This window comes from Dermacentor andersoni, chromosome 3 (assembly GCF_023375885.2).
Source record: "Dermacentor andersoni chromosome 3, qqDerAnde1_hic_scaffold, whole genome shotgun sequence".
Lineage (NCBI taxonomy): Eukaryota > Metazoa > Arthropoda > Arachnida > Ixodida > Ixodidae > Dermacentor > Dermacentor andersoni.
The window spans coordinates 186,307,003-186,326,962 of record NC_092816.1 but is presented as its reverse complement, the minus strand read 5'-3'; the positions used below and the strand labels follow the sequence as shown (position 1 = coordinate 186,326,962).

Sequence of the window (19,960 nt, the reverse complement as noted above, 5' to 3'; positions counted from 1 at the left end):
CAAAGTGAGGACAGGCTCCACACTATAGGTGACGGCGACGTTCCTGAGGAAGTTGTCTCGATTCTGCGCCTCGGTCCAAAATTCGCTGTCCAGCCTCGGAAGGATCCCGCTGAACTCCTGACTTGTGTTCGTGACTTAGGTAAGATGGCGCCAGTGGAGGAACGTGTGTCCTGTGTTTCTCTGGGAGTCAGTGTGCTGTGTTGTGGCGGACATGAGCGCACGGGTGAGCGGATCGGTCGGGTGGCGGCTACACTTCGGGAACGCAGGCTCTGTGTCCTGCCTGCGGACAAGGAGGGGGGTTTCGTAGTGCTTTCGCAGGCTCATTTCCATGATAAAGCCTCTGCTGCGGTATGTGCTGTCTTTAATCCTATACGACGCGTTTTGCTGAAGAAAGTAAGATTACGAGCTAGCAGATGTGTATAGATCTTAATTTTGCGAACGTTGTTAAGAAAATCAATGGAACTGACGGTGACTGCCTAGAGATGTTTTTACCGCCAAGATCCATTAGGATGACTGTCCTTTTCGTGTGATTGTTTCTTAATCCGGGACGTGGCAGAAGTGCGTCGCAATATTCCTGCAAAATAACCTGGGACTCCTCAATGTGGTGGATCCATTCCTTACCAAATATTCTTCAGCCGTCATCAACTTTTTAAATGAAGCCGATGGCGAGTGTTTAACTGCATTCTCTGTCGACATCAAAGATTTGTATTATTCTTGCCACAAGAGGGTTTGCTTTCCGGCGTTGAGGCGGCAATAGATGAGCACGGCGCTGTACTTTTTTATAACGCTTGTGGTGTTAGTTGGGGCAAGGTATTTAGAGCTTTTATCATTTTATTTGAGGTCTACTTTTGTTGAATTTGACAATAACATCATCATCATCATCATAATCATCATCAGCCTAGTTACGCCCACTGCAGGGCAAAGGCCTCTCCCATACTTCAACTACCCCGGTCATGTACTAATTGTGGCCATGTTGTCCCTGCAAACGTCTTAATGTCATCCGCCCAGCTAACTTTCTGCCGCCCCTACTACGCTTCCCTTCCCTTGGAATCCAGTCCGTAACCCTTAATGACCATCGGTTATCTTCCCTTCTCATTACATGCCCGGCCCATGCCCATTTCTTTTTCTTGATTTCAACTAAGATGTCATTTACCCGCGTTTGTTCCCTCACCCAATCTGCTCTTTTCTTATCCCTTAACGTTACACCTATCATTCTTCTTTCCAAAGCTCGTTGCGTCGTCCTCAATTTCAGCAGAACCCTTTTCGTAAGCCTCTAGGTTTCTGCCCCGTAAGTGAGTACTGGTAAGACACAGCTGTTATACACTTTCCTCTTGAGGGATAGTGGCAACCTGCTGTTCATGATTTGAGAATGCCTGCCAAACGCACCCCAGCCCATTCTTCTTCTGGTTATTTCAGTCTCATGATCCGGGTCTGTGGTCACTACCTGCCCTAAGTAGATCTATTCCCTTACCACTTCTAGTGCCTCGTTACCTATCGTAAACTGCTGTTCTCTTCCGAGACTGTTAAACATTACTTTAGTTTTCTGTAGATTAATTTTCAGACACACCCTTCTGCTTTGCCTCTCCAGGTCAGTGAGCATGCATTGCAATTGGTCTCCTGAGTTACTAAGCAAGGCAATATCATCAGGGAATCGCAAGTTGCTAAGGTATTCTCCATCAACTTTTATCCCCAATTCTTCCCATTCCAGGTCTCTGAATACCTCCTGTAAACATGCTGTGAATAGCATTGGAGATATCGTATCTCCCTGTCTGACGCCTTTCTTTATCGAGATTTTGTTGCTTTCTTTGTGGAGGATTACGGTGGCTGTGGAACCGCAATAGATATTGTCGCGTGGTTGGTGCCGCGCGGGGCACGAGCACGCAGGGAGGGACCGAAACGTGCGACCACTTGCTTGGACGAAAAGGGAATGCCCCTCCTTTGTTGGGCCCGAACATATATAGACACACACAGATCACAGGGGGCGCCACACTCTGGTGGCAGCCTAACAAATGGGGCTGAAATGTGGCGACCTCTACATCTCCCCCCCTTGAAGCATTGGAGGTTAGACGGGAGAGATTCAGGAAGCCAGACACCTCAAAAGTTTCACAAGTTCAAACGGCGTGGCGGAACGATAGGCCGGCCGTAACGTGTTCGAGTCACACCGTCACTGCGGTCCCTGGCTGCAGGGGACTGTTGCACGGACTGTCCGAGGGGGACCGTTGATTCCACGATGTTGGCAGGCCGAGGCTCCTGACAGCGAACTTGCTGCAGTGGTGGTGGTTGCTCTCCGGAGGCAGTAGTCCCAAAAGGCACTAGGTGACGCCGGTTGCGCTGTAGGGTGCCACCTCGCTCCGTTTCGACCACGTAGCTTCTTGGTCTTTGCCCCGGACTGAGGACCGTAGCCTGCACTTGATCGGGTCGCACCCAGACGCGCTGACCTGTTTGGAGTGGCGGGAAGTCTCGAGCTCCATGATGCCTGTTGTAATTGTCGGCCTGCTTTTGCTTGTAAGACGCATCCTTGGCGACGACTTCTTTCATTGGAGGCCAGTTGGGACATAGCTGGGAGCCTTGCTTTGGGACTCTGGTTCTCAGTTGACGTCCCATCAACAGCTGGGCTGGACTAAAGCCGTTGACTCCTGGAGTGTCCCTATAGCTGAGCAGAGCCAGATAAGGATCCTTTGACTTGCGAAACAGGTCCTTGATAGTCCGCACCATCCTCTCCGCCTCTCCGTTCGATTGAGCGTAGTGTGGACTGCTGGTCCTGTGGTTAAAGCCGTATGACGCTGCAAACGCCGCGAACTCTTGCGACGAGAACGGGGGGCCGTTGTCGGACCTGACTTCTTGCGGGATTCCATGGCGGGCAAAGATGGATTTGAGAGCGTCAATGACTGCCTGAGCTGTCGTGCTCCTCAGGGTCACCACCTCAGGGAACCTTGAGTAATAGTCCACCACCAGGATGAACGTCTGGCCCTTGAGCTGGAACAAGTCTATTCCAAGGAATTCCCAGGGATGTCCAGGTAGGGCTGTGGAGAGCAGGGGCTCGGCAAAGTTCACGCGGGTGGAAGCGCACTGTTCACAGTTGGCAACGAGAGAGGCGACGTCTGTCGAGATACCGGGCCACCAAACTGACTCCCGAGCTAGGGCTTTGGTCCTGTTGATGCCCTGATGACCTTCATGCAACAGCGTCAAGACCGCTGGCCGAAGGGACGATGGGATGACTAACCGGGCGCCCTTCAACAGAACAACGTCGCAGACAGAGAGCTCGTCTGCCACCGAGGCGTACTTTGTAAGGTGGAGTGTTATCGTGGTCTTTTTAGGCCAACCATTCTGGCAGTAGGAAGCGAGGGCTTTGCACTCGCCATCGGACTCTTGTGCCTGTCGCACGTCTTTAGGGCTGAGTGGCAAGACTTCCGACGTGCAGCCGACTACCTGTGCTGCAAAAAGTTCGATAGTGTCTAGAGGAGTGGGTGGCTTGTAGGTGATGCGCGACAACGTATCAGCTGTGGCCAGCAGCTTTCCTGGCACGTGCAGCATACGGAACTGGTATTGCATGGTCTTCAGCCGTAGTCTCTGAATACGAGGCGGCAACACGTCCAGTTCCATCTTGCCCTGAAGCGAAACGAGTGGCAGGTGGTCAGTCTCGACGTCGAAGGGGATGCCACGGAAGAACTCGTCGAACCTTTGGATAGCCCACGTCGTTGCCAAAGCTTCTTTTTCAGTCTGGCTGTAACGCTGCTCGGTATCGGTCATCGACCTCGAAGCGAATGCGACTGGGCGGCGCTCTCCTGAGGGTTGCGTCTGTAGCAAAACTGCGCCGAGTCCGAATGAGCTTGCGTCTGCAGACACCATAGTGGCGTACGACGGGTGGTACTTGGCCATGCACCTGTCTGACGTCAAGAGTTCCTTGATTTTCAAGAACGTTGCCTTTTGCTCGTGCTGCCACACCCAACTCGCAGACTTGTTCAGTAAGGCTCTGATGGGAGCCGTGACGTCCGAGATGTGTGGCAAGAACCTGGCAAGATGGTTCACCATTCCGAGCAGTCTTCTAACGCCAGCGACGTCCGTTGGGGCTTCCATGGCTTTGACTGCTTCGACCTTGCCGGGATCTGGCCTGATGCCCTGTGCCGAGACGACAACTCCGAGGAAGGAGACCTCGGGTACCCCAAAACGACACTTGTCCTGGTTCGATGTGATACCTGCTTTTGCAAGGCGAGATAGCACCTGGCTCAGTCTGACGTCATGTTCCTGGCGGGTGCGTCCAAAAACCAAAATATCGTCTATCATATTGGCGACTCCTTCTTGGCCCTCCAGGATTCTTGCCATGTGCTTTTGGAAGTACTCGGGTGCGGAGGTGATGCCAAAGGGGAGCCGGCAGAAGCAGTATCGGCCATATGGGGTGATAAATGTCGTAAGCTCTTGGGAGTCTTCAGCAAGCTTCACCTGGTGGAAGCTTGCGGTCGCGTCCAGCTTCGAAAAAACTGTTGCATCGCCGAGGAGGCCAAGGACTTGCTCGACAGTTGGCAGAATATGTCTTTCACGAAGGACGACCTTGTTGAGTTGTGTTAAGTCGACGCAGAGGCGGTAGGAACCATCGCCTTTCCGGACGACGACGAGACCCGAGCACCATGGTGTTGGCTTGTCGACCCTACGGATCATGCCTGCGCTTTCCAATTTGTCCAGCTCGCGGCGGACAATCTCGAGCAGCGGAATGGGGATCCTGCGAGGTACGCTTAGCGAGAAAGGTACGGCATCGGGTTTCAACCGGATGTTGTATTCGTCCTTGAGGGTTCCTAATCCATTGAAGAGCTCGGCGTGCAGCGTCGCTTTCGAAGTTTTGAGTTGATCAAGAAACCGAACTACTTGGAGAGCTTGGAGCGCTGGCAGTCCCAGAAGAGGCACAGTGAGAGACTGGATCACGTAGAGGCGCTGACAGCTTGTTTTCCCTTGCCACTGAAGTCGTGCCATATACGAGCCCAGCACGCGCAGTGGCTGTCCTCCCGGGCCAGTGAGCAGAGTGTCGACTTGGTCGAGTGTGGCAGGCAAGGTAGGAAAGTCGCTGGGAACAGCAGATACTTCGGCTCCGGAGTCGACCTTGAACTGCGCTGTGTAGTCGTCAACGGTGACGTCGACGAACTTTGCCGAGGCGGGCGTCGCGACGGCGTGCAGGTGAACGGAGCTGAGCTTGTACTGCTTGAACTTCCGCAAGCGGCATACTTCGGCAAAGTGGCCTTTCTTTTTGCAGAAGTTGCAGGTGGAGCGACGGGCCGGGCAGTCTGAACGTCGATGAGGCGCGCGGCCGCAGAATTCAAATGTGGACGGCTCGCGTGAGCGCTCTGCTAGCGACTGCGGCGAACGAGGCTTAGCGGCGGAGCGGCGGCGAGAGGGGAACTTGCTAACTTTTGCGGCGTCGAGGTTGAGCTCGCGGGCGTATCCAGCTTTTCTGGACACAAGGGTTTAGTTCGCGTGAGTGCCACCACGTGGCGTACTGACCTTCAACTTTTCAAACTTCCCGCGGTGACGCGTGATGACGTCAACCAAAAAAAAAAAAAGCTATCCCTGCGCATTGAACTTCGCCACAATGCTTGTCCCGCCGGCGTTATCAGTGTTCTTGATAAAGTGTATTCGCTCGTCGCCTGGAAATTACTCGTCATCCTAAGAGCGTTTAGTCGCGACGAGCAATGCTTGATTCTGGGCTTATGATGCGGTTCTTTTTTTTTTTCTTTTTTTTTTTATTTTCCTTTTCGTTTTCTTTTTTTTCATTCTGCGGAGTAAAGAAGCTAGCCTAACCGTCAGAAGCACTTCGGGACAGCCTTTCTTCTGTCGGCACACACTGCTAACGTCCGAACATCGCACAGCATCTACTAGAGACGTCGTCGTGGACGGATTTTGATTTTGCCCTATCGAATTCGTTCAGGCGCACACAATTATTTCACTAACGACTTTTCAATGCGCACTCATGGGCTACCGCCGCAGCTGCAAATCTAGATGTGCTTAAGTATTAAGACATATGCATGGATATGTTGGTTTTTACCTTGACACAAAAGTCACGGCACAAGAGTTGAGCAAACGGTCCCTGTGTCGTGGCAGGGTGTGAGACCGGGCTAGTTGGTATTCCATGCTAAAGTGACTAGCGCAATAGTGGACACAGGACACTAAAGAGGCGACAAGGATAAGCGCTAACTTCCAACTGGGCGCTTGTCCTTGTAGCATCTTTAGTGTCCCCTGCCTCTTGCGCTAGTCACTTCAGTCTGTGTCGTCGTCCGTTAGCATGCTATGGCCGAAGCTGCTCGCAAAATTACGTCACATTTACTGGCCACCAGGCAAGGTACACCCTTGGGTACGACATATACAGTACTTGCAGTTAGTTTCCAAAGTCGTCTCCTATGGCGGTTATCCACGTGCGTGAAGCAAGAACGCCATTTAAAGTTATTGTGCAGTAATATATGCGGGATTTGTATATTCTCCACATTCTCTACCATGTTGCCGTTCCGCCTTTATTATATAGCCGCAATGTAGACTAGCAGCTATCGAACGCCATAAAGGCTATCCACATACCCAAAGACCTCGCGCACAGCTCCTGACACTTAATTATATTCAAGAGTTGTGCGTCTGTCCAGGACATCCTTAACGAATGTGACATAACACATTATGAGGTTTTACTTGCCAAAACCACGATTTCGTTTTGAGGCAGGCACGCCGTAGTGGAGGATTCGGGAATAATTTAGACCACTTGGGATTTTTTAACGTGCGCCTAACCCTAAGTACGCGGGTTTTCGCATTTCACACCCATTTAAATACGGCTGCCGTGGTTGGGATTTGATCCCGAGATCTCGTGATTAGCAGCCGAACCCAATAAAAGCTAAGCAACTACGGAGGGGAAGGAATGTTGGCAGTAGGAGGAAGGTGACAGCCGGCACGTGTCACAGTTTGTTCCCATCCTCATGGCGCGAGAATCGGTACCATCTGTCGAAGAATGACACCATAGAATGCACTGTGTTCAATGTGATGGAGTCCGCAACCTTATTTCAGACTCGAATCATACTGTAACTATACTGACGACTAGGCATCTCGCTAATGCGTGCAGTCGCTTGACAGCTGCCGAGCGCTGGCGTCGGCCACAGGACCTACTTGACCTTTGTTCAACACTTGCCGACATTCTCGCCTAATTTCGCACCATTGCGTTTCAGCTGAACTGCTTCAACAGCCAATTTATTTGTGCCAAAATTTGGCCACCCTGTCAACGTTATGGTTTCTTATATTTAAGTCATCTTTTATATTTAGGCTAATGCTGTGATGAAATTTGCAGCGGTTTCACCTTTCCCAAAATGCCCGCATTTTTTGAGGATACTTAATAGACGTGGAAACCATTGCGTGGCCCCCTGACCAAGCTGCTCAAAAAGTCATTATATATCCCTGACGTCTTGTGCAAGCTTCTGCCTTCTTGCCGTACATCAACCTTCTGATGTCCCTGTCAAGTGTATCTTATTTTCACGACTCCAAGCCCACGGAAGTTGGCAATAATATAATGTGCATGGGATTAAAGCCATTTAAATAAATTCTACTGTGGATACGACAGCCGCTTTTGCTCACTGTGAATGGAAATATTGCGTTAATGAGCGCCATTCTTAAGCATTTAAATTGACAGTCAACAAATTATGCGGATCCCATGTATGTGCGAATCGATGTAAGGAAAGGTTTCTGTGTTTGTTGTCGTCATACGTAATCTCCACAGACTAGACAGGCACTCTCTAATGAAATGCTGTCAATGTTTGCCTGATTACGCCTGCCATTGTGATGCAAATAAACGGAACTTCAACTCATTTTCTCAGAAATAAACGCTGAATGAAATGCTGACGTCATCCTAAACAAGATCAACAAGCGCCGTAGTGCTCGATCTTATGATGTGCCTATTCGTAAGCTTATATTCGCGATTTATATTTTTTCTTGGGGGGGGGGGGAGGGGGCGATGTGCTCTTGTACCCTAGAAATGTTCCTCGGATGTGTCTGATGAGCTCGGTTTTATTCTGAAGTGCCCAATGAAAACTCTCATCGCTGCAACTTCATGATGTCCTGGTGGGAGGCCACCATGGCGTGTCGCGCAAGTATGACCACGCTGATTCATTTGGGCTGACATAAACTATTTTGTGCGTCACACTTCGCCACATTTATTTTTAAAACTATGGCAGAGATCGAAAAGGGCGGCCAACTCACTACGTCCCTTTCCTCTGTTTACTTCCGCAAAGTGTGTGTTTATCGCTGTGGGTACCAAATACGCCCAGTGGTATGCTACCACTCAAGCCTTTCTGGCGGCTGAGCAAATGAACTCGCAGGCTTTATTCAACATGGCGTCGACGTTCAATATGGCTATCCTGAATTACTTTTCGCAGACTTCGCTCACCGCTGTCTCTCCCAGTGTCATCTCTTACACTACTCGCTTCTGCTAGACACAACACAAATACGCAGCGACCTTAATGAAGTATCACTTATACGCTAGTTGACACGCTGTCTATGTATATTTCCGCTGAGCACCGGGATTGGAGCGTGGTCCTGTCTGTGGTGACATTATCCGTCTACAGCCTCGCTCATCAACACCGCTCGTTACTCGTCACGTTTCTTTTTGCCGGCGAGAGCATAGTGTATTTCCTCTGAATGTGCTTTCGGCTTTAGGTGTGACCTTGCACGCACGCTTATTCTGTTACGTTGACGGCGACCGTTGTCGTCAGGCTGCCGCCTCATTCTGAGCTTCGCAGTCACCAGAGAGCACAGAAAGCTGTCTTCACAAACAAACCACCAGGATTCGAGCCCATCTCCCAAATGCAGCATCTTGCATTTGGGAGATGGGCACGCTAACCATTACACTACCACCTGCATCCACCAATTTCTGTTTATCTGCCTTCCCACTTCACGTTTTTGCCTTAGACGCAGGCAGAACGGATGCAGAACGAAAAAAAAGTAAAGATTGCTTGATCCGCCAGCTGACACATGACTTTAACTTTGACAGGTTATTCTCATTGGAGCGCATGTAGGCTTGCGGATGCGTGCAGATTGTGGGTCGCCTTAGCTTTATTGTAAATTTGCTTTCACCGGCTCTTTTCAGCTAGAACTGAAATGCCGGACAAAAATGAGACCTACCGTTGAATATTTTTTTCTTGTTTTCTAGGTGTAAACCAAAAACTCTCATTTACACAAATAGTGATTTTTTTAAGAAATGGCACAAGGATACTATATTTCGAGGTCATTTCGTTGTGTCAATACGGGCCCGCACCACGTATCGACGAAAGCGCATCAGTGCCGATGCACGCGGCAGGTTACTGAATGAAGAAAACAGGAAACGACTGTGTTTCAGTTTTCGCAACATATTGTACACAGAACACAAGGCACCCACCACCATGGCATTTTATTTTTGACAACAGCGACACACAGTGGCGCACTGATATACTTCCTTAAGGGGTTTCATTTTATTTTTCCATCGCAGAACCGCAAGCGCAGGTTGCGTCGCGCGTATACCACAGCCACGTACTGTGGCCGCGCTCCTTTTTTTCTAACAATGTGGCCCCCGGCGGCTTCACGCGCTCCCGTAGGTGGCGGATTGGACTGTCACTCCAGAAGTTTAAATAGATAACCTCTTTGCATAGAAACGACGGCATGATTGTTAACATATTGTTGGCTTGGATATGTCTGGCACGACGCCCAAGACCCTGTCTTCAAACGCGTTCTTATGTTTGCGTTCGCGTCTCTGTCTTGAAGGGACGCGCACCCTAACTTGCTGCAGTGGTGCTTGCGTTGAGCGTATGTAAGGCGAAAAACGCGGTTCTAAAATGTCTGTTCACTAACGTGTGCAGTAAACCCATGTTTACAGTATTCGCGCAGTATAGTAGTAGTATAGTAAGAGTCACGAGTATGGCATCCGTAACCGCAAGCGTCATGTTATAGTCGTAACTTGTCGGGACAGCGTAGTTGTAATCCACAGGCCCTGGCACTAAGGAATACGTGGCTATGCATGGCTGATGAATAAGTAATTGCGAAGATTGGTTTTGAGTAAAGGTTTGTTACCAAGAACAGCGGGAGCTTATACTGCCGCAAAGGACGGATTCTGCGCGGTGACTCCAATCATTTACACGGCACATCACACATCTACACTGGAATTCAACTGGTTTCACCAACTCTTGCTTACATTCTCTCGCCCCTAAGCTGCGACTTCGCCTGCAACCCGGGCGTCAGCTTTTCCCCTTTGTCCCCCGCTTCTTTCCCAATCTGCTAAGACGTGCTTCCACTGATGCTTGCTCCTCCTTTTTCTAAATTAATGAAGGCATTCATTCATGCATTCCTAAGTTACTGCAGAAAATAGCGTGTCTTTATCTCCTTAACCACCCTGTCCCTCAGCTGGACTCTCCCATCGCAAATCAGTTTCTGTGTTGCAAATGCCTGGGCGTCACATATACAATTTTCTAGGAATGGCCAGTAGCACGGCGGGCAATTTTAGGCGTGTTACGAGACAGTATATAGAACACCTTCTCTGCCATATCCACACTCAGTGCTCTGCTTCGTGAGGTACTATTAGCAGCTACGACGAAGTACGAAATGAAAGAAACCTAGCTGGGCTGGTCGCGGGCAGCTCTTTTTGTATTCGTGCTGCGTCGATTTGGAATATATATATTTCTTATCTAAGCCTAAATGACAGCGATATAGGCGAGGTGAGTTACGGTAGCTCGTTGGCCTGGACTAACGACGCTCTTCACGCAGCACTTTCGTCTTATGTGTGTTTGCGAGCGGGAATGAAAGAGAGGAGGGTAACACGCCTTCCTGAAATGAAACATTCGGAATAACCCTTTGTTTGGAGGTTGGACATATGTCGAGGGTCCCCGATACGAACCACCTGCAAGTCTGTATGACCTTGCAAAGGGGAACTCAGATGAAACGTTGTCAAATGTATATGCTTTTAATTATCATAGGTATGTCTTTATATAAATTCGTTACCATGAGGTGAGAGCGACTAATAAGCATTTAAATTTTCTGTGTTATTGAAACATCGTGTTAATAAAAGGTTTCTGTGCTTTACAGCCCCCCAAATTAAAGAGTAACTTATGAAAAATAAATTGGTGCGCTAAATGTGCAAACACAGACGCAAGAAAAGGCTATAGTCCGTTTCCCAGTATTCACTCAATGAAGATGGAGCACCTCTATACTCTCACGTTGTAGTAATGTCAAGAACAAAACACTTCCGAAAGAGTCAGTCACGAATGTTACTCATTATAAGATGAGCTTGCGCTGGAAAAGAAAATAACACTCAAACATAACGATGGCTGCGCGCAAAGTGCTTCCTCTGATTCCGATCTACGGATCAAGGCGTCGGTTCGTCAGATTGGAATGCTCGTACATTGCAGCGCACTCTCGGGTCGTCAAATGTGATGGAGAATGTACGCCAGTATTCGCTTCACGCGCGCAATCTGATAAGATAACGCTCTTTCGCTATTGAATCCATGACAACATACTCGATATTAGAAACACATGCAGGCGCATCTTGAACTAACTGATAACTTTGGAAGTGTGGTTAGGCGCTGAAAAAAGCCCCCCCTTCCTTGAAAAAAAAAGAGTACAGTTGCTTTCAATATTAGCTGAAACACAATGCTTGCGGTTTAAAAAGGGCCCCCAACACTGCACAGCGACGCCGACATATAGGAAATTCAAGAGCGAACCACTTTCCAATTACTTGTATTTATCAAACCAGCATATCGTGGTTCAATGTAGCCCTGTAGTCCAGGGGCCAGTTCCACTAGGGTACTGTGTCGGAGCTCATGTTTCATGTCAGCCTTAACTGTCACAAAATCACAGTATATTTTTCTTTAGATCTTATCATTAGACAGCTAAAATACATACAGCGAAACCCTCACCTTAATATTTCAGTACTTTTCGTTCTAACGTACATATCCGTGCTTATCCATATGTTACAAAGTACTGAAAATGTACCCAATGCTTTCCTCCAGGAAGCTGTTTTTATTCCTTATGATGCCAGGAAACCGAGCCTGATGCCACCAACGCTCAGAAACCTAATCGGGAGCGCGCACAATGTTCTCACACACCTTGTGGGATGTGCCGTAGCGCTGAGGTGCTTCTTGTATAATGTATGAGAATCGGTTGTAAAGACAGACGTGCAAGGTTGGGCCATGTGCTTAAGCTCATGAAGTTGATTTGTGCCAAGATAACCTGTCCAAGCTTTCACACTTACTTTATAAGTCTACAGCACCATCAATATGCCGGCTGCTTTTAACTGCACGAAACAAAACTATTGAAACGATACAAACAATGTTAACATCATTTTATAATTCGAGTATTCAGATTGGTAATCTCTAGATGGGCGGTGTAAGTCGAGAAGTTGTTTGCGTAATTAACAAAGCTACGTTAATTAAATTTTTAGTAATGGTTCTTATGTGGCTAAAGAAAATGAGCAGTTCGGAGCCCGTCCTCGAGATTATGCAGCCAAGCGAAAAACTTTCGACTAAACATGCTTCTGTAAGAGCCACGCGAAAAAATTTTTCCAAGTAAACACCCTTGGAAGGCGTAACTGACGCAGGAAAAGAACATCTGTAAAGCCACAGAAAGAACAGCAGTTCACGATGGGACACAATGGAGGAAACACACACAAACTGCGCTAACTTTAGGCGCTGTTCTTTATGTGATAATGTAGCAACTAGCCCGTCAGTCATTGCTTCCAAACCTGTAAAGTCAACCTGACCACATCTAGCCTTTTGTGATGCTGTCATCAATAGTATGGCCCCGTGAACATGTTCCCCGTGGCCACATAGTCGCATTCCATTTTTATTCATGCTGCTTTCTCGAAGGCAAGCATTTTAAAGTTTTGGTGTCAATGCGGCAGTGTACGTGTGCCGCCGAAAGCTTGCTTGGTCGCAGAAGCGATGCATGACGGAATGATGGTGCAAATTTAGCGCGTCGCTGGCATCAAGACAATGCGCGGCCGCCAAGGGATGGAAGATAACGAAAGTAAACAGCTTGGTAGCTGCTCACGGAGCCGTGCCGATGGTGACGGTGGCATCATGACGAAATCTGAGGCGGCTAAATTGATGGCTGCAGCGGTTTTTTTTTTTGTTCTTTAATTCTTTTTTTACAGCGAAGTCGTTAAGAGGAAGCTTTAACCCGGGCCCTACTCCGACTCGGCCTATTCAAATAGATGTAAAACGCCGAAACGCTTTTCTTTGATAACCCCTGGACCGATTTTAATGAAATTTGTTGGATTCGGGACAGAAAGGTAAATTCTAGTGACTATTGGAAGCGGAATTTCTATTTAGGGCTTGAATTTTTGTAAGAGATATTCCAAAATTCGAAAGTGCGAAAAGTACACAAGCACGAAGTTTACAAATTATTAACTCCGCATCAAGAACTGATATCGCGGTTCTGTAAACAGCATCCATTAGACAATTCAAAGCGGACAAATCCAATATGCCGATTTATATCTTACGTGAAGTCGTCACGTTGTGAACAAGGGTTGTGAAAAAGCTGTATTTCCATATCATTAATTTTTTTGAGATTCATGCGTAATATATCAATTTTGTCTGCTTTAGATGTGCTGTTAGATACAATGTACATAATTGTGACATCAGTTTTCATTGCCGAAAGAGAGTTGTAAACTTGTCGGTTTCGTTATCTTAAAATTTGCGATTTTTGACAATATTGAATAAACAAATGATGACCTAAATCAAGAATTCGAAACCAACAGACACTAGATTTTAAGTTTTTGTTTTAAATGCAACAAACCTTGTCAAATTAGATGCAGTGGTTGTCGAGAAAAACGAATTCAACTTTCACATTTATTTAGATAGGACCACCAGAACTAAAGCTTCCTCTTAAGGGCTACTTTCCCCACTATCGCGTCCGCGTGTAGAGCCAAATCCCGAAGATAGCGTAATACAGGCCCGACCCGCAGCGGTGGTGAAGCATGCGTTCAGCGCTTCCCATACGTAGGCTGATCCCGAATGTAACGCCATGCCGGGGAGACCCGCGGCGGAGATGAAGCAGGCGTTAAGCACTCCCCATACGTGGGCCGATCCCGAAGACAGCGCAATGCGGGGCTGACATACGGTGGAGGTGCAATTCGCCATTAAGGGGCCCACATACACAGCTTTGCAGGTCATGTTTCTTCACAGAGTGGAAGGGCACTGAGCTTTTTTAGTTATCCGCGTTTATCCTGCATGCGTCTGCGATCAAAGCAAGAAGCAGGTATGCCTGGAAAATCTAAGGTGGTGGAAGCAGGTGGTAGCGGAGAAGTTAGCATACCCAACCCCTGCACGTACTTATATCTGCAATCACATAGGTTCGTGGAAGTGATAGCGACCAAAGCTCTACTTTTTCTGCGTACTCTAGTCATTGTGAAACTAAGGATGTGGTTAGCATGCCCAGCCACTGAATGCGAATTGCAGCAGTTGCGAGTGGTGGAATCCCGCTGGGGCTGATTGTGAAGAAAGCTTCCTTTCTCTGTCCACTCTCGTGATGGTGAAGCTAAAAATGAGGAGGAGGCCTGACGGACACAACGTTGATCGTCACCATAACAGAATGGATGGACGATCTGCGGAAAGGACAAGGCACACCAAGTTTTTAGCGCTTAACTTGTCCTACAGTAAAGCGCTACAATGGCAAGTATGCCCTCATGGGAATGGTAGACCGAACTTCTTCTCACTGCTAACACTGGACTGATACTAAGAAAATACTCCGCCCGCCGGCATCACGCTACACTAAAATTAGCAAAACAATGTCAGTTTATAAACTGATATTGCCAATTATCTGGCGTCCTCCTTGTGTGTGAGGAGGGCATAAAGGTCCTGGCAATGAAATGGCAGTATCTTCGTTTTTGCTGCAGTTGCACACAAACAAAATTCTTTGAAGTGATCGGACAGCGATCTACCGGTGGAGAGGACCAACCCCCAAATTAAAATAATTGCTGGTTTCAGATCTTCCAATGTACTTTACGCTTAGCTGCCATCTGTTATATTTTTCTTTTTGTGCTCTTATAAAGAAGAAAACTCCACATTACTACAATATCAACAACCCTACACAAAATAGACTGGCTTTGAAGCTGTGGCCACGCACCGCACTTTTGTACATTTAGCACATGTAGTATTGGGGCAACACGTTTGAGCAATATGATTAGGTTTTCGGTCAAATCACTGTGACAGGTGGGAAAAACTCGTTGTCATGCCTGGTCGAAATAATACCATCTGAAATCTTATTTACTTATATTCATTTTTGAAAAATCACTATAACCGTTTATACATTTGCTCCGTATGAGTTATATACTAGCTTGCCTCGTCAATCTCAAAAATGTATTCTCTTTTCGGGAGACGGCCTTCGTGAAAAACGACGCAACATGACAGTAAAACATCCAGCAAGGTTCTATCCAATGATGGGCGAAATTGTGCACTGAGAGCGTGTCGACTAGCGTGCGAGTGAAAGTTGAATTATGATCGTTGTAAGCTTGTGTTGCCTCTAGCACGAGCGAGTAGTGTTAGCGATGACATTGGTGTGAAAACGGTCAGCTCGGTCTGCGATTTGTTCTTGTGATCTCCACATTGAACGTCGCAGTTGTCACGGTGAGAGTACTTCTGTGACATTATTAGCCCAGTGGGCTGGGAAGGCTCGAGTGGTAGCTCACCTTGAGGAGTATTAAGTAACATTTATTAATATACGTACTTTCGAGATCATGAAAAAGATGCAGAAACACTACTGGTGTTGTCTAACTATTCGTAAACGGGCCCCCAAATTTTAATTGGCCCACCCCCAAACATTAAATAGGCCCACCCCTAAATTTCAATTTGGCACACCCTCAAATTTAAATTGGCCCACCCCCAAATTTAAAGTTGGCCACGCCCGATTTTCTTTTCTCCCAGCCTTAAACTTGGAGTTGGCCCAATGCCCAATTTCAATTGGGCCACCCCTAATTTTCAAGTTGGTCCACCCACGAATTTCCATAAATCGTCCCCCAAATTTCCACTCGATGCACCCCAAAATTTAGGTTGGCCCACCCCCATATCGCCCCCAAATACAGAGTGGCCCGCCTCCACAACACCACCAAATTTATATTGGCCCACTCCAATGCCACCTGCAAATCGAGGTTGACCCACCCCCATATCAGCCCCAAACTAACGCTGGCCCACCCCTCGATCACCTCAAATCCAGGATGGCCCACTGCAAATCATCCCCCAATATAGGTTAGTCCGCCCATCACCCCCCCCCCCCCCCTATTCTGCTTGGCCCAGCCAAACATCACCCCCATGGTTAGGTTAGCCCGTCCCCATGTTACCTCCAAATTTAGGTTGGCCCACCCCCATATCATCCCCAAATCCAGGTTGGCCCAACCCCATATCAGCCCCAAACTTAGCCTGGCCCACCCCTCTATCACCTCAAATTTAGGATGGCACACCGCAAATCACTCCCAAATTTAGGTTAGCCCCCCTACCCCCCCCCCCCCCGATTCAGCTTGGTCCAGCCCCATATCACGCCCATGGTTAGGGTGGCCCACCCCCCATATCACCCCCAAATTTAGGTTCTCTCACTCCCATATCATCCCCAAATCCAGGCTTGCCCACCCCCAATATTCCCCCAAACTTAGGCCCACCCACCCCTATATCACCTCAAATTTAGGTGGGGCCACCCCCATATCAGCCTCAAATTCAGCTTGGCTCACTAACATTTCACCCCAAATTTAGGTAGGGCCACTTCCATATCACTACCAAATTCAGCTTGGCCCATCTCTGTATCACGCCCAAATTTATGCTGATGCCACTTCCAATTTCAAGTTGGCCACCCCAACCCTTTTTTTTAGATATTTATATGGGAAATGCGTCAAGCTTTTGGCGTTACAGACACGATTTTGAACGATTTTGCTACCAAATTGCTGGGGTACTCGCCAAAGAATGCTGCGCATTAAAAGCCAATGCACCGAACGAAGGACACCATATGTTGATCCTAAATGCTGACGGCTAGCCAAGCTAGCTTCTCTGTAGAGAGAGCGGGGCAGACACAGCACGGGACATTTATTCAAATGGTTTTTTACGGCCACACCTACGGATTGATACCACTTGGCTGTAGGGAACACATTAACAGTAGCTATTAATCCAGACGCTGCACATCTTCTCCTGGTTGGTGCATTTCTTATTTCGATGAATCTTTAGAAATAACTAACGTTCGGGCAGCGACTCAGCCTAGCAGACCCTTTGTTCCACACGAATGTTGCATAGGATTGGCACTGGCCACCGGGTGGCATTGGGGCACAGGTGGACGTGATTCGCTCGGAGTGTGTGCCATTAAGGACAGCCGAAAGTCGAAGAAAACGGACCTTCCAGAAGAACGCAATAAGAATAGCCATTTTGTTCTCCCACGTTCCACGCTACAAAGCACGAAAGTTTTTTTTTTTTTCATAACACAAAGCCGTGCGCAAGCTTCTAGTTAAGATGTCTAATGAATAAAATCTTCATAAAACCGGTGACTTAATGAACACGATACTGCTACGTTTTATGAAGGAAAAATAGAAAGCATAATATGTCAACAGCACCACTGGAAAACCAGAACCGAAAGCAAATCTCGAATTTTTGTTTCTGCCATTTGATAGGAGATTATAAAACTAAGTCCTGTGCGGCTTTAAAAAAATGCGCTGCGGAAAAACCAAAACCGAAAGCAAATCTTGGGTTTTGCGATTCTGCCATCTAGTGAAAGACTACAATACTAGGCCCTATGCGGCTTAAAAAAAAGTGCGAAGCGGGAATCGAACCACGGCAACCGCGACGGGACACGAAAGGTGCGCGTGATTCTACCACTCGGCCACGGCTTCCGAGGCTTCGCCCAGTGGTACGCTCATGTTTTTATAGATACCACGTGAATTTTCACGACAGTGTTACAAAAAACGCTTTTGGGAACAGTGTTGCGCCATGTGTGGAGAGTCGAGATAGGCATCAATCGAAAGCTAAGTCTCCGGACTACACACACTGCACTGCGTATTACGATAGACGTCGTAGGTTAATTACAGGCACCGTTCGTGCCTCGGAAATCGAGTACAAATTTTCGTCGTTTCCATAGGCTTCCATTGCTAAACCTTTAACCGCTGTGGGAACAAAATTCTTACGTGCCATAGCGTGATCACTATATTTGGATCGTGTGGATTGTCTTCCAGAACACGTCTGTCGCCTGCGTTTTTCGATAATCGACCTGCAGCTTTTGTTATTCGCGAAAAACCCACTCGTTCCATTGAAAACACGCTAGCTTCGTGCCGGGGCCGCTTGGGGCGCTAGTTGGTACGTGTCCACTAAAGCTGGATATGAGTGCTCGGTGCGGTTCTGGGGCAACGCCTTTTCCCTGTCGGCGTCTTCGGATTGACGGGCTTGTGTCCAGGCGTCCTGTAGTGTCAACTTCGCGTTCCGGCACAGCTGGTCCGAGAGACGGGAGTCGCGGAGGCCGACGACGAACCGGTCGCGTACGAGCCTTTCCTCGACAGCAGCAGACGGATAGTTACAGCGCTTGACCATCCTGCGCAGTTCTGCGTAGTACGTGTCGACGCTTCCGTCGGGCAGCTGAACGCGTCTGTGGAGCCGTGACGATTCGTAAAGCTCGTTTGCCGGGTGCACGAAGTGCTCAGTGAAGCGGGTGGCAACGGCTTGGTATGAAGCAAGCGACTGGGCGTCGAGCGAGAACGTCTCGAGAAGCGGGCGGGCCTCCGGGCCCATGCAGTACAGTAGCGAGCGTACCTGCGTGTCTTCCGACGCTTTCGTCAGTCCTGAAACCACTGCGTAGTCTTCGTAGCGGCTGAGCCATGTCGCCCACGTTGGCGGGTTCGCGAAGTCGAACGGTGCCGGCGGCTGGAAGTTGACGCCGTACAGTTTTGGCGGCTCGCCGGTCTCGAGGGACATCTTGGTGCCTTCCTATGAGGTGAGGGCTAAGGCAGGGGGGCGTTATCCGGCCACTTCTGACACCATGTCGCGTGGTTGGTGCCGCGCGGGGCACGAGCACGCAGGGAGGGACCGAAACGTGCGACCACTTGCTTGGACGAAAAGGGAATGCCTCTCCTTTATTGGGCCCGAACATATATAGACACACACAGATCACAGGGGGCGCCACACTCTGGTGGCAGCCTAACAAATGGGGCTGAAATGTGGCGACCTCTACAGATATCTTCCAGTATCTTTACATATGGCTCATCTACACCCTGATTCCGTAGTGCCTTCATGACTGCTGAGGTTTCGACTGAATCAAATGCTTTTTCGTAATCAATGAAGGCTATATATAAGGGTTGGTTATATTCCGCACATTTCTCTATCACCTGATTGATAGCGTGAGTATGGTCTATTGTTGAGTAGCCTTTAACATTTACCTGCAAAAGCAGGGTGTTTGCATAGGCTCATGCATAGCGCCCATATTAAGTGACCTGTTTTTAGCTCGACGTGACAAAGCTCTTTCTACGCGGTTGGGCGACTTGGGCGTTGTAAAGGTCTTTAGATATGTAAATAATTTTTTGGTATTCTTAAATAGATCACTAGTTGTTCCGACCGCCAGTTCTCATGTAGATGGCTGTTTTGACTGTTCAAACCTTGCTGTTGACAGTATTCTTGCCTCATTCAATCAGTATTATAGGCCACTTACGTTGACCACTGAATTTCCTGCGCAGGGCAATATCAGGTTTTTAGACTTGCGTTTGCATTTCAAACCTGAGCACATGCGTTGGGTATATGAGCCCAGAGCTAATAAGCCGCCCTTGAGGTACAGTTGAGCACGCTCAAAACTCATAAAAAGAAGTGTCGTACGTTCTTTCTTATCAAGCGGTGCACCACAGAGCAACGACTAATTTCTGTATCTTCTGCAGCTTTCGGCACGTGCCCATCTACCGCGCAAGGCATTGCTTCGTCGCTGGTCCGGTGCTATCAGCGGCCGTCAGCGGATAATTGCAAGCATTACAAGCTTCCAG

At 48.3% G+C, this 19,960-nt stretch overlaps 1 protein-coding gene across 1 annotated transcript; it reads right to left on the bottom strand.

Moving 5' to 3' along the window:
* Window positions 1-18,260: 18,260 nt before the first annotated feature.
* Window positions 18,261-19,040, bottom strand: LOC140216595 (uncharacterized). Its single transcript, XM_072286968.1, has one exon. The coding sequence runs from the start codon at window positions 18,906-18,908 to the stop codon at window positions 18,261-18,263; it is 648 nt and encodes a 215-aa protein (XP_072143069.1). The 5' UTR covers window positions 18,909-19,040.
* Window positions 19,041-19,960: the final 920 nt, after the last annotated feature.